We start from the raw sequence: 15,070 nt of genomic DNA, 5'->3' as shown, positions 1-15,070 counted from the left end.
TTCCAAATGGTTTTTAGAATTTTCAAGCTCACACAACCTTGTATGAAGATTAGACCAGTTGCTGAATCCACATGTTGATAATGCACTGGTTGTGTTCTTACTAAAAAGTTTACAATAAAAGCAATAAATTCTATCAGCAGACTGAGAGTATATAATCCAAGGTCTTTCAACACACTCCCCATTTGAAAGTTTCCTCTTACAGTTGTTCACTGGAATAGGAGGATCTTTCATTTTTAAATAATCTCTTACGTTTTGATTTATATATGCTGGCCAGTTGGGTGGGTCATCATAAATGTTAATTACAACTGTACTCATGGATGATCCATCATTGCGTGATGTTTAGGCTTGGTCTTTTTCGGCTATAAGAGAACTTTCCGTTTTGGCACTGTCTTCTGGTGTATTGAGATCGTCTTCAATTTGATTCACAGCTGCGTCATCCTTTTCTAACTTGTTATCAATTTCATCATTGTATTCATCAACTGTAATTGTACTCAAGGCTGTATTGTCATTTTCTGAATTGTTTTTGTTTTCTTCATCCTCAATATATGGGCGGTTCAAAGATAGAGTGACAAGGAATTTTGTGATAGCACCTCTATGTTTCTGGTTGCCGTTTAAATGCTTACCCCCTTTGTCTCTATCTCTGCTTGTGCTTGCCATGTAAAATGACATACAAATTTTAAGCTGCTAATTGTCTGGGCTATATTTTTAAGGTAAAAAAAGGTAAAAGAAATACATTTTAAAATGTTTAGATTTAAAATTACACAAAAAACTTGACGTTAGCAATTTGTTATAAAATTGGACTCGACATCCCTGATAACATGTCTACGTTGTTCCAACAATGGAACAATGTTGTCATCATCGTTGGTAAAACGTAAGAAACTAATGTCAATCCCACGTCATTTTGCTCATTAGCTTTATGTTGTTCCAACGTCAGCTGCTGACCTTGGAACAATGCACCCAACTCTTAAGTTGTGAATGCCACAGAACAGCAAAACAAGCGACCGATTCTGGATTTGTTGAATGACGACAACTTCAAATAAAGTAAGAATTGCCTTTTGTTTAGTAACGGTTAGGTTAGTTAGGTTAGGTTAGTTAGTTAAGGTTACATTCCAGAATGGGGGATGCACTTTAATTTTGCCATTTTTTAAGCGATTTTCTAGTCAAATATCTAGCACTAGTTTGTCGTTAGATATCTGGCTAGAGAATCGGCGGAAGAACTGATGCGTGTAACAGATGAAATTTGGCCCTGAAGAAAACAATTTCTGCATGGTCAAGCTAAACTGCACCCGTTCCAAATTACCAAAAACATGAAATAGGCTATATTAATCCTGGCAGTGCAATAGCATAGTTCGTAACAGTAGCCTAGTACTAGTTTGATAATAAATCAAACCACTGCAAAATTATGAAACAATGACAGAGGTAGCCTTGCTAAGAATATCCGGATCTTGTAAAGATGAATAACCTCGAAGTTAGATTAGTTTAAGTTGATCTTTACTAGGCTAGGTTGCTGTGGGGGTTATAGCCTACATCTTTATGAGCTGGTTTACAAGGTTATTCAGCTAAAGGGGCATGTACTGTACATCTCGGGATTATTCATCTTTACAAGACCCTAATATCCTAACCAAATCCATTTATAATTGCTAACATTGTCAGAAATTCTATGCTTAGGCCTAGGCTATTTATGTTCAGGCTAACTGCTTAACCCTAGGCTATAGGCTAGGCCCTAGGCTAGCATGACGCTATCTCAATCTCATATTAAAGTACAAGTTCTCTTATTGATTAGCCAAGAGCCTGTTTTGATGAAGAGATGCTTAATCAGCTCCGGAATACATCTATCTTACTGGGTAAAATGAATACGAAACATGAAATTTTTGGCTAGGGAGACAAAGGAGGCCTGTAGCCAGTAGTTTAATCGAAGACATATTTCCTAAAAATATTTCACTGAGATAATACGATCAAATAACTTCACAAGTTCACTGACAATTCCCTCAAAGCCTGTAGTATTATTTTCTTACCAGTTTAAACGAAGTCTGTCACAGTGTTCTCTGCTCAAGGCCTGGACTCAAACACGTGTGTGGGGCCCCCTTGAGGCGCGGGGCCCAATTTGATCAAATTGGTCAAATAGGCTTAAAACCGGCCCTATGCAGATATTTGTGGGTCTAGAATCAAGTCATGGTTTAAAATACAAGTTCAGCATTTTTGACTGAGATGAGAAGAGAACTCTTCACCCACCCAAAGGTTAGGAACTCTCTGGAATCCTCCATTTGCTCAGAATGTCAAAATCAAGATGGATAGACTTCTCATTATTAAAGGAAGAATTGAATATTGGGCGAGTTCTGTACTGGAAAATGGTTCTATGGCAAAAAAAAAGTAGCTATGATCTTATTAAAAAGGAGAACAGAAGCCAATTAGATGACATTTGCTTCCTTTTCTTGTTTTAATGTCCTGTGCCAATCCTAGAAGAAATACAGATATTCCAGAACATTCATGCAAATTCTCATGTAAATTTACCCCAATGCTTGCTTAAGTTATAGAATTTACAAGTTTTAACTTCTTAATTTTTTTAAAAGAATGTATTCATGCATAAATGGCACTTTGAAGTTTGTTTGGCCCAATTTCTTTGGCTTGGCTTCACGGACGAAGATTTATGGAGAGGTAAATGTCCACATCAGCTGCAGGCTCGTTTGTGGCTGACAAGTCCGATGCGGGACAGGCAGACACGGTTGCAGCGGTTGCAGGGGAAAATTTGTTGGTTGGGGCCCAATACTGACTTCTTTTTTCTTTGGCTTGGCTTCGCGGACGAAGATTTATGGAGGGGGTAAAAGTCCACGTCAGCTGCAGGCTCGTTTGTGGCTGACAAGTCCGATGCGGGACAGTCAGACACGGTTGCAGCGGCTGCAGGGGAAAATTGGTTGGTTGGGGTTGGGTGTTGGGTTTTTCCTCCTTTGCCTTTTGTCAGTGAGGTGGGCTCTGCGGTCTTCTTCAAAGGAGGTTGCTGCCCGCCAAACTGTGAGGCGCCAAGATGCACGGTTTGAGGCGATATCAGCCCACTGGCGGTGGTCAATGTGGCAGGCACCAAGAGATTTCTTTAGGCAGTCCTTGTACCTCTTCTTTGGTGCACCTCTGTCACGGTGGCCAGTGGAGAGCTCGCCATATAACACGATCTTGGGAAGGCGATGGTCCTCCATTCTGGAGACGTGACCCACCCAGCGCAGCTGGATCTTCAGCAGCGTGGACTCGATGCTGTCGACCTCTGCCATCTCGAGTACTTCGACGTTAGGGATGAAAGCGCTCCAATGAATGTTGAGGATGGAGCGGAGACAACGCTGGTGGAAGCGTTCTAGGAGCCGTAGGTGATGCCGGTAGAGGACCCATGATTCGGAGCCGAACAGGAGTGTGGGTATGACAACGGCTCTGTATACGCTTATCTTTGTGAGGTTTTTCAGTTGGTTGTTTTTCCAGACTCTTTTATGTAGTCTTCCAAAGGCGCTATTTGCCTTGGCGAGTCTGTTGTCTATCTCATTTGTCGATCCTTGCATCTGATGAAATGGTGCAGCCGAGATAGGTAAACTGGTTGACCGTTTTGAGTTTTGTGTGCCCGATGGAGATGTGGGGGGGCTGGTAGTCATGGTGGGGAGCTGGCTGATGGAGGACCTCAGTTTTCTTCAGGCTGACTTCCAGGCCAAACATTTTGGCAGTTTCCGCAAAGCAGGACGTCAAGCGCTGAAGAGCTGGCTCTGAATGGGCAACTAAAGCGGCATCGTCTGCAAAGAGTAGTTCACGGACAAGTTTCTCTTGTGTCTTGGTGTGAGCGTGCAGGCGCCTCAGATTGAAGAGAGTGCCATCCGTGCGGTACCGGATGTAAACAGCGTCTTCATTGTTGGGGTCTTTCATGGCTTGGTTCAGCATCATGCTGACGAAGATTGAAAAGAGGGTTGGTGCGAGAACACAGCCTTGCTTCACGCCATTGTTAATGGAGAAGGGTTCAGAGAGCTCATTGCTGTATCTGACCCGACCTTGTTGGTTTTCGTGCAGTTGGATAATCATGTTGAGGAACTTTTGGGGACATCCGATGCGCTCTAGTATTTGCCAAAGCCCTTTCCTGCTCACGGTGTCGAAGGCTTTGGTGAGGTCAACAAAGGTGATGTAGAGTCGTTTGTTTTGTTCTCTGCACTTTTCTTGGAGCTGTCTGAGGGCAAAGACCATGTCAGTAGTTCCTCTGTGTGCGCGAAAGCCGCACTGTGATTCTGGGAGAATATTCTCGGCGACACTAGGAATACTGACTACTTAAATATATATTACATGAAACATATACACATTTTATAATTGGACCATTGGCTTTATTATTTTAAAATAATCACAAAGTGCAAATTTTTCATAACAATAAGAAAATAAAAGTTTGCAAAGCAGGGGCAGTGCATCAAAAGCTCTTTGATGGCAAAAAATTCATTTTAGTTCTGCAGATGATTATAATGGGGAATTACATTCTCGCTGGACTTGTTTCAATTCTAAAATACTTTCAGTGAACCCATCGCTTTCTTCACATCGTCTCCTGCCCACTTGTTTTTGTCCCAGGCAAGGAACCATCCTGTGAATGTTGGAGGCTCAAACCCTTGCTTCACAACAATAATTGAAGTCCCGTCATTCCTTCCAGATGGATCTGACTCAATGTAATGTTTTGCTGATGAGGGGAAGAAACAAATAAAATGTTAAAACTGTGTGATAATGGCATTTGTACATTTTCTAGCCAACTTTTGAAGTATACAGATGCAGGGAAAGCATAAACCTCTACAATTTTATCATGGCGGTAGAATTTCCATACAACTTCTCTTGATCATCCACCTTAATCTCAATGAGAAAGCTACAGCTGCCCATGGAAAATTGTACAAACTGGCACAAATCCCCAGAAGTTTTCCACACAGAGGAGAGTTAAACTTGAAACACTGTGTAGAGTTCAAAACTTAACTTATGAAGGATCTTGGAAACAACACGAGGAGTTGTCAAACTCCAGAAGAAATATTTAGGAAGGAAAACCTCAAAGAACTATCGACTTTGTCAGAAAACAATAACTTACAGAATGCATCAGGGCAGTAAGTGGATGAGATCACATCACTGAATATACATATTATATGGAAATTTGGTGTAATTAAAAGTAAATCACAACATTCTGTAGACACCGTGGTTAAAGTGATAAAACACACAAGATGCTGGAGAAGCTCAGCAGGTCAAACAGGGTCCTTTATGTAGCAAAGATAAAGATACAGAACTGATGTTTTGGGCTTGAGCCCTTCGTCAAAGTAAGAGAAAATGTCGGCAAGCGTCCAAACAAAAGAGTTGGGGGAGGGGAGTGGGTGGTGGAGAAGAGGGAGGATTGGTTGGATGGAGGAATTGGAAAGACAGGAAAAGGGGGAGGGGAAAAAAAAGGCAAACAGGTTTAGTGGAAGGTAGTAAAGTCAATTTTAAGGCCATCTGGCTGGAGGGTGCCCAAATGGAAAATAAGGTATTATTCCTCCAATTTGTGGGAGGTCAGGGTAGGACAGTAGATAAGGCCGAGGACAGACATATAAGTGTGGGAGTGTGACTCGGAATTGAAATGATTGGCCACTGGGTCGTTGCTGTGGATGTGAATGGAGCAGAGGTGCTGAGCGAAGTGATCTCTCAGTCTACAACTGGTCTCTCAGATATAGGGAAGGACATTCTAACTATTGAGGGAATGCAGACTGATTCATGAGATGGTAGAGCTGATGTATGTAGAAAGATTGGTAGGCTAGTTTTTTACTATTTAGAATAATGAGAGGGAATCTCATTAAGGCATATAACATTGTGACATTGAAGAATGTTCCTGATTTTGGAGAACAAAGGGCCATTCACTTAGAGAGTTGTGAACTTGTGTAACTCCCCACTATAGAAAGTTATTGAGGCCCGTTCATTAGATATATTCAGGAGGAAATTGGATATGGCCCTTGTGGCTAAAAGAATCAAGGAATATGGAGAGTAGTCAGAGATAGGCTATTGCATCTCTATGATCAGCAATTATCATATTGAGCAGGCTTTTCCTATTTACTATGTTTCTATATATGTTGCAAATATCTGCTCTTCCAGACCAAGAGGAACTAGTATACTGGGTTCACAGGCACAGTCACTAATGAGAGCTGAGCCTTATTCTGAGATTTCAGTCATGGTGGCAGATTTCAGTAAGGACATCTTTTTAAAAATGCAAACACTTTACATGTTTTTTTTCACAGGTTGAAGTCAGAAAATTGCTCAAAGGTATATGTATTCTAAAGGGAATGAATATTAATGCAGTTATGTCTGGTAGCAGCTGGTTTGTGGAGGAACACTGATGTCAAGAATATCTTAGGCATCTAATCCCTGTGGAATTTTACAATTTACAGAACACTTTGGTAAGCACCAACACTTGCAGAATCAGGGCAAAAGCTTGTGGCTCTGTTTTCTGTAAGATGTCCTGATTCTTTTGTCTTGAAACTTGGAACATAGAATATTGAAAAATTCAACACAGGAACAGGCCCTTTGGCCTATGATATCTGTGTTGACCAATTAAACAAAAATGTCTTCTGCCTGAACATGATCCATTTCTCTCCATTCTCTGCATATTCATGTCTGTATGTATTTTGGTCAGTATGGTTTATAGTGTGAAAAATAAAAAAAAATTTAAAAATTAAAAAAAAGATGTTGATCATTGATTTCAATTGCATCAACGCTCATCATATTGGGGAACAGGGATTTTCCTTTTCTGGCATAAATTTGTAAAACTGAGCATTTGTTGCAAAAGCATTAAGGTTCAAAAAGTCATTGTCTCCATGCTAATATATTTTATAATCTACATGATCTTCATGCTTCCAGTGGACACTCAATTCATCTTTAGGGATTCTAGATTAGGAATGTAAAATGTGAACCTTAGAATTAAAATGTTTAACACAAAAAGGGCATCCCACAGAGAGGGAATGAACATAGAGTTGTGCATAATGTACATTCTCAATTCATCCCGTTACTTTGATGGCAAAGTAAAATTTCAGATGTAGGAAATAACATAAACGTTGCAAATCATTAATGCTTATGCAATGAAATATGACTTAAAGAAATCAGTTGTTTAATTATTTTGCATTGAAGAATCAAGGAGTTATTTCAGATGTCATGAGATCAGAAGAAACTTTGACTATTAATTTACAAGATTCAAAATTAAAACAATCTATAATTCACAGTCGAAGAAATAGCTGCACAAAACATTCTTGAGTGGAAAAATTAAATTAAAAATCATATTGTGCAGAGGACACCGAGAGCCCGTGGATATATACAGATTGGGCAAGGGTCTGGTAGATGGACTACAATGAGGTCAATGTGCGGTATACTCTTTGGAAGAAATAAATAGATCAGGTTTTTTATTTCAATGGAGAAAGATTGCTGCAAGCCATTGTGCAGAGGGAGGCTTGTGCATGAATCATGAAAAGATCATTTATAGGTGCAACAGGCAATCTAGAAGGCAAATGAAATGTTGGCCTTCATTACCAGAGGGTTTGAATTTAAAAGCAGGGTGGTTCTGGTGTCAACTGTACAGGATACCATTAAGGCCACACCTGGAGTATTGTGTACAGTTCTGGCCTCCTTCCTTGAGGAAGAATATACTGGCTTTGGAGGTGGTGAAGAGGAGGTCCATCAAGATGATTCCAGAAATGAGAGGGTTAGCCTATGAGGAAAAATTGAGTTGTGTGGGACAATACTCGCTAGAATTCAGAAGAATGATGGGATCTTATAGAAACATAAAATTATGAAAGGGATAGAAAAGCTAGAGACAGGAAAGTTGCTTCCACTTGTAGGCAATATTAGAGATAGGGCATGTAGCCTCAAGATAGGCTTTTCAAGAGAGTAGTGATACTGTTGAATTCTCCACCCAAGGAAGTAATGGAGGCTGCATCATTAAATATATTTAAGACACAGTTAGATAGATTTTTGCATGGTAGGGTAATTAATGTTTATGGGGAAAAGACAGGTAGGTGGTGCTGAGTCCACGACCAGATCAGCCTTGATCTTATTGAATGTTGGTGAGGCTTGGTGGGCCTGATGGCTAACTCCTGCTCCTAGTTCTATCTTCTATATTCCACTGGGAAAGAATGAAGGCATTGCTTTCATTGGGGGAAAAAATTATTTCATATTGTCACATGCAGCAGTTTAAAGCAAGAATATACTTGGACTTGCCGTTCAAAAACCGAAGCAAAGTTATCATGCAGATTTCTACGGGTTTAGAATGACATCAAGATTCATGTTGCATTCAACAGTGTAAAAACAACTGGATTGATTTTCAAAAGAATGTTTGGGAGCTTTCCATATCCAGATGTAAACAAATATACAATAAATTGGCCCTGTATGAAACAATGGAATTGCCTCAACAAACCAAGTTAAAGAAAATAAAATCATCTCTTATTCCCACTGCAGTTATGATGAAAATGTTTGTGCAAAGTGTAGAGCGCGTCGAAAGAATCAAAGGCTTGTTGATCCAAACCAAGGCTTTTATTAACTAGAAGACTGTAGCGTATCCAGAATGACCTGGTCTGGCTAGGAGCAACCCTTTAAGACCTGCCCGTAGGCGTGGCTATGCTCTCAGCCAATCACAATCATCCTACACTACAATCTATACATATACACGTTGGTGATAGAATCTGTACTATCACACAAAGGTAGGGAATACATATCATTAATCAGATTAATCTCTTTAACTAAGGGGGTAGAAGAGGAATTTTCCATTAACCTTTGCCTCTAATTGCTTTTCTATGGATTTTCATCTCTATTATTCCAATGTAAGATGCGGTGTGCACAGGAAAATTTTAAAAAATGTTTTGTAATTGTATGCAATAGGCATACAGACCAGAAGTTATTTTCTGCACTGCCAAGATTTGTTTATGATTTTTTTTACACACTGAAATATTTTGCATTTGTCAATATTTGAAAGAAAACTGAAACATCAAGGGAAAGATGTGATTCCCTATCCTAATCCCCTTTGCAGAATGACCATTAGTATGAAGGGCTGGAGAATAGAACAAAACAAAAACAAGCCCCTTTTGCCATTCTAGTCCATTCCAATCTATTTATTCTGCCAAGTCAATTAAGTCTGCAACTGGACCATAGTCCTCTATACATAATCCTATTTAATATTCTCTTAAAGGTTGAAATAGAACCTACATTCACCACTCCGCTGGCAACTCATTCCACACTTTCACCACCCCTCTGAGTGAAGTTCCCCCTAATGTTTCCTATAAACATTTTGCACTCTCTCAAGCTTATTGCTAAATTTCCTGTAAGTAGATAGCCAAAGCTATACACATTACTCTGAATTTGGCCTCACCAATGTCTTATACAATTTCAGCCTAACATCTCAACTCGGTATCTTGATTCATGAAAGCCAACGTGTCAACAGCTTTCTTTACGACTTTATCCACCTGTGGTGCCACTTTCAAGGAATGATGTATCTGTATTCCTGAACACGTCTCTTCCGCCACCCTCCACCATTTTCCATGTTATGTGTTCACCTACTTGGAAAAATGTGGTATATTAAAACCCTGGTATCCGGCACCTAAGGGGATTGGTCGATGCTGGATAAGTGAACGGCGAACTAATGGCGAGATGTTCCAATTTTAAACTTAGGTATTTGTTACCTATTTATCTTTGTGCAATTTTTTTTTTGCTGGTTGCTTGAGGCTGCCAATTGCTTGAATTCCAAATATCAGGAGTTTCTCTGCACATTAAAACTTAAACATTTTCAATAAGATATACTCTGACTAAAATATGGAAAAACTAGAGAGGTACTTGATTTCTTTCCCCTGCAGAATCCAAAATGTTTGAGTTTTACTATCAGACTTGAGCTTGATAAATTTCTGCCAATTTATGTTCCTCCTGTTACCCTGAAGTGGTCAGAAAAGGACCCTGAGTCTTTTAACTTTCAAGCCCAAAGACATTGCTCTTGGGACTTGGGCATAAGAATAATGACATCTACAAAATAGTCTTCAAGCAAATTAAGAACAAGGAATGTGGAAATATAGAGGCAAGGATGTGATACTAAGAGCAGTGATAGGTGAAAATAATAAAATTATCCCGTTCCCTAGGCCTGATGAACTCTTTTCCTAGATCCATTCATTATTTCACCATTCAGACAAATCAATTCATCTTTAATCTTTAAGGAAATAATTGCTCTGTGTGACACATATGGTTAATGCAGACTTACCCGATTTTACTGACTCACTTTTCTCCACATCATTGGCATCTTTCCCAATCCAAACAAATACCTACATATTAACAAAAAATATTATTGTAAATATTTTAAAAATTCATTAATACTTTCAGTTTAATTTCAATATTTTCATTGTATGTGACTACTGTTTATGCAGATCATTAAATTTTCATGATCCAACCCCAAGTTTAAATGGATATGCTGACAAAGTGAAGCATAGTAGGGTCTATGATTCCTGGCTTCCTCTGTAGTTGAGAAAACCTGTTGTGAACTGTAGCAATACCCAGCTAATAAAATTTTGCAATGGCAGAATGAGAAAGACAATATTTGCAATTTGAGTAACTGTGAAGACAGATAAAAACTGCAGCGGATCTTGATCTCGAATCATCTTGGACTCCTTAGTCACTGACCATGACTTAGATCCCACTGTGTTAAGTGTGTGCAGAGCTACCCCATGTTGAAAGAATGCATACACAGGAATCTTCTACTGTTGATTTCTGACGTTCCAATTGGTGACCTGTTGCAGAATCTGCCCATGAGTTTCCTCAGATCAAAGAGAACTTCTGTGGAAGCAAATCTTCCTTAATCTTAATGAGTCCATCACTAAAAAAAAGGTGGAAACTTCGACTGCAATATCTACTTATAATCTGCTTCCAAGGATAATTACAATTAAGGACAGGTGTGTGAACACACACTATCACATTCACAGAGTATTTGCTTTCCAACTATTTACAGAATATATTTTGAATACAAAATTAATTTTTCACCAGTCAATAAAATTGATTTCCACTTGAAAGACAAACATTTGGAATTAGTGTCAACATTTAAACAGAAAGTAATATTTATTTTATTTTGATTTTTTTTTACATAATATTAAAGTTTAGCTAACGATTTAGTGTGGGGTTTTTCATTCGGTTTGGACAGAATTAACCCAAGGCTAAGAAAGTGAAGAATATCTCATGGCACACTGATTTTGAGCAATCACGATCCAAAAATAGCATGAAAGCAAAAGCAGTGTCAGGATGTAGGTTGCTCATTTTTTTTTAAAAAATGTAAGACAATGGATATTACCAATATATCAAAGCAGCCCACATATCCCCTGGAGCCAACATATCCCTTTTTAAAATTGGCTGTCATGAAGAAGCCACACCACCGCCTATATTTCCTGAGATGTCAAAGGAGATTTGGCATGTTGTCGAATATGCTATCAAACTTCTACAGCTGTACTGTGGAAAATATACTGACTGGTTGGATCACAGTCTGGTGGGGTAATTCAAGTGCCCAGGAACATAGAAGGTTGCAGAAAGTTGAAATGCATTCCTACCTCCAATCCATTAGAGACATCCATGTGAGGTGTTGCCTTGAGAAGGCTGCCAACATCATGAAGGGCTCCCATCATCCTGAACATAACCTATTCTCATTGCTACCTTTGGTAAGAAGGTGTAGAAGTCTGATGTCTAGCGCGTCTAGGTTTAAGAATTTTTTTTCTAACAGCTATCAGGCACTGAACCTTGCTTTATTAACTGAACTGTAAACTACTCTAGCACCACAAAATTTCCTGTCTCTACTATTGAAATGTCATTATTTTCTCTTGCTCTGACTGTAACTGTAAGTATATATTATCTATATATATTTTATATTAATTATCTCATTCCATTTTGGGGTAATATTTTGTATACTATTGGAGTATTTTTTTTAACTAAGGTACCCATTTGGCTTCAGCCATTAAGAATTTTTGTGGATATGTGCATTGTACAGGGCGGCACGGATGGCATAGTGGTTAGCACAACGCTGTTACAGCACCTGCGATTGGGACAAGGGTTCGAATCTCGTGTTGTCTGTAAGAAGTTGATACATTCTCCTGTGCCTGCATGGGTTTTTCTTGGGGGCTCCTGTTTCCTCCAACTCTTCAAAACGTACCGGGGGTATCGGTCAATCAAGTGTATTTGGGCAGCTCGGGCTTGTGGGGCAAAAGGGTCTGTTACTGTGCTGTATGTCCAAAATTATATTTAAAACGTTTAAAAATTTAAAATTTAAACATTTAAAATTGTACAGAAAAACCCATGGATCAGTGAATTTTCTGGTTTCTTGATATCATGTTGTGCGATTGGTGAACTAACAGCAAGGCGCACCAATTTTAAACTTCTGTATTTTTTACCCTACTTATTTTCATGATTATTTTTGATGGATGCTTGAGGCTGTCGGTGGCTTAAATTCCGGGTAACTGGGTTTTACTCTACTTATGTGTATTACAATAAACACATCAATCATTATCCATCATATAATATTTATAAGTTGTGATAGTAATGGACAGGCTAAATTTTACGCATATTATTTAAATGAGATTAAAAACGTTCTGTTCAGACCTGATCCCAAACATCCAACAACATGACATCATCTTCAGCTAAATCATCCTGTGTGTAATCTCCTGGAACTTCCTCAATCTAGAGTAAAAAGAATTGTTATTACATTATATATCAGTAACAAGTATAAATTCAGTGTGGTTGAGCTAACAATACTCAATGAATATATTCATTAGCTCTATATCTACATCACCAGTTGTCAGAAGCATAGTATAACCAGTTGACCTTAAATTGTATCAAGCCCTGTGCTTACATGACTTGTTGTAGAAGTTAAGCAACTTTCAGTTATTTTACAGTGACAGCATTTGAAATAGATGTGATTTTAGTTCACAGATAATGTTAAGTGAAGTTTATTGTCATCTGATTATACAAGTGCAACCCAACAAATCACCATTCTTCAGCCTAGTGCAATATACACAGAAATACAACCAGACATAACACAAAAGCAAACAAACAATACATGTGCAGTACAAGTATTCATCTAAACCAATTAAAAACAAATAAATAAATAAATGGATGGATGAATGAATGAATGGAGATCGATAAATGAATAAATGTTGCTTCGTGGATATGAGCGTTTCGGATGGTTAGAGTGAGCAGTTCCATTGATTATCATTCAGCAGTCTCACTCCCCATGGGAACAAGCTGTTCCTCAGCCTGGTGGTGCTGGCTCTGATACTCCTGGATCTCTCACCTGATGGGAGTAGCTGTGTGCAGAGTGGTCGGAGCCCTCAATGATTTAGCGTGGCCTCTTCAGACAACGATCCCAGTAGATCACATTGATGGGGGGAGGGAGACTCCACTGATCCCCTCTGCCACTCGTATGGTCATGTGGATTAGCCTCCAAATCATTTCTCTGCAGCAAACGCACTGCACTGTGATCCTGCACTTGATAGAGCTCCTATAGAAGGTTGATATAACGGTGGCTGGTTGCATTGCCTGCTTCAGTCTTCTCAGTAGGTGAGGTCACTGTTGCACTTTCCTGACCAGTGAGAAGATGTCGAGTGTCCACGACAGGTCACTAGTTAAGTGAAGTCCAAGGAACTTGGTGCTCTCCACTCTGTCCACCACAGACTTGTTGAAGTGTAGTGGGGGGTGGTCATCCCTTAGTCCTCCTGAAGTCCATGATCATCTCCTTCATCTTGTCCACATTGAGACTCAGATGGTTACTCTTGCACCACATCACGAGATTTTCCACCTCTTCTCTTTAGTGCGACTCATCGCTGTTGCTGATGAGGCCAACTAGTGTTGTGTCATCTGAAAATTTGATAACATTGTTGCAGCTGGATCTGGTGATGCAGGCATGGGTCAGTAGCATGAACAGGAGTGGCCTGGAGGTGCGGCAATGTTCAGCATGATGGTGCTAAAAGTTCCTTTACCGGCTCAGACAGACTGTGGTCTTTCTGTTAGGAAGTCCAGAATCCACAGGGATGTTGAGTCCCAGAGAAGACAGCTTCTCCACCAGCCACTGGGGAATGATTGTATTTAATGTCAAGCTGAAGTCAATAAACTGGCAATCGAGGCATCATTCTCCTGATGGATCAGGACAGAGTCAAGGGACAAGGCTGTAGCACAGACGATAAGCAGATAATTCCCAAAAGTAATTAAACAGAAGCAAGCACATTTTTAAAGAATTTAGCTGGATTGAATGCAGTTTTATAAATTATAACCTATTTAATTCTATATGGAATTAGTCTAGTTCATGATAAATTCACAACTTGTTCTATATGGTCCATTCTGAAGGAGGACATGATCATAGGGTTAATTTTAAAAAAAAGATTTAAACAGTATTGCAAAAACAACAAATGCAAACAAACTGTGTTTTATATATATATATATATATATATATATTTTTTTTTTTTTTAAAGGTAACCTACAACCTCCTTTGGAATGGCCACCCTACATCTGACTCCTGAGTGTTAACTTCTACCATCAGACAACTACACAGGCAACAACATTCCTTTAGCATCTCACTTAATTATCAATTTGCAATGTGCAGCTACTAACAGTGAATGGATTTTCCATTCTCATTAATATGAATATACTTGTCACCAGTTAATTTATTTTGGCCATGTTCTAGCCTGGGGACTTGCATAGATTAACTGTGGACTGTGTATTTCAAATCCACCAGCAGGAAGTTCAGTTACTCCATAACCAATGAAAAGAGGTCCAAAGAATGAAGATAAATCTTCCATTGAAACTACTGAAAGAGACCATAGTATAAATATGTTCTTAATTAAAAAGGTCCTTTTCCTCATAAAATCAGTCTGGGTTGGTACTGTCCATACATTGACAACAATATTAAATGCATTTCATTATAAATTATACAGGATTTAATCCCAAAGCATGCTGTTGCAATTTAAATGTCTGATGGAAACACAAATTATATTTACCATCTTGTAATGCATAAACTTTATTTACTTACTTTTAAAACTGTATGGAAATGAAGAGTTAATATCCCATATAA

At 38.9% G+C, this 15,070-nt stretch overlaps 1 protein-coding gene across 1 annotated transcript in view; it reads right to left on the bottom strand.

The window, feature by feature from the left end:
* Nucleotides 1-4,318: 4,318 nt before the first annotated feature.
* The window catches only part of LOC138751457 (scinderin-like), a 138,012-nt gene continuing 127,260 nt past the window's right edge, over nt 4,319-15,070 (bottom strand). The window contains exons 14-16 of the mRNA XM_069913742.1: nt 12,607-12,684; nt 10,235-10,295; nt 4,319-4,681 (exon numbers count right to left, since the gene is read on the bottom strand). Coding sequence (XP_069769843.1) covers nt 4,509-4,681; nt 10,235-10,295; nt 12,607-12,684 — 312 coding nt within the window. The 3' untranslated portion in view covers nt 4,319-4,508. The remainder of the gene's footprint in view (nt 4,682-10,234; nt 10,296-12,606; nt 12,685-15,070) is intronic.

The sequence above is a fragment of the Narcine bancroftii genome, chromosome 1 (assembly GCF_036971445.1).
Source record: "Narcine bancroftii isolate sNarBan1 chromosome 1, sNarBan1.hap1, whole genome shotgun sequence".
NCBI lineage: Eukaryota > Metazoa > Chordata > Chondrichthyes > Torpediniformes > Narcinidae > Narcine > Narcine bancroftii.
Note: the sequence above shows the minus strand (reverse complement) of the source record. Positions and strands in the feature narration are given on the sequence as shown.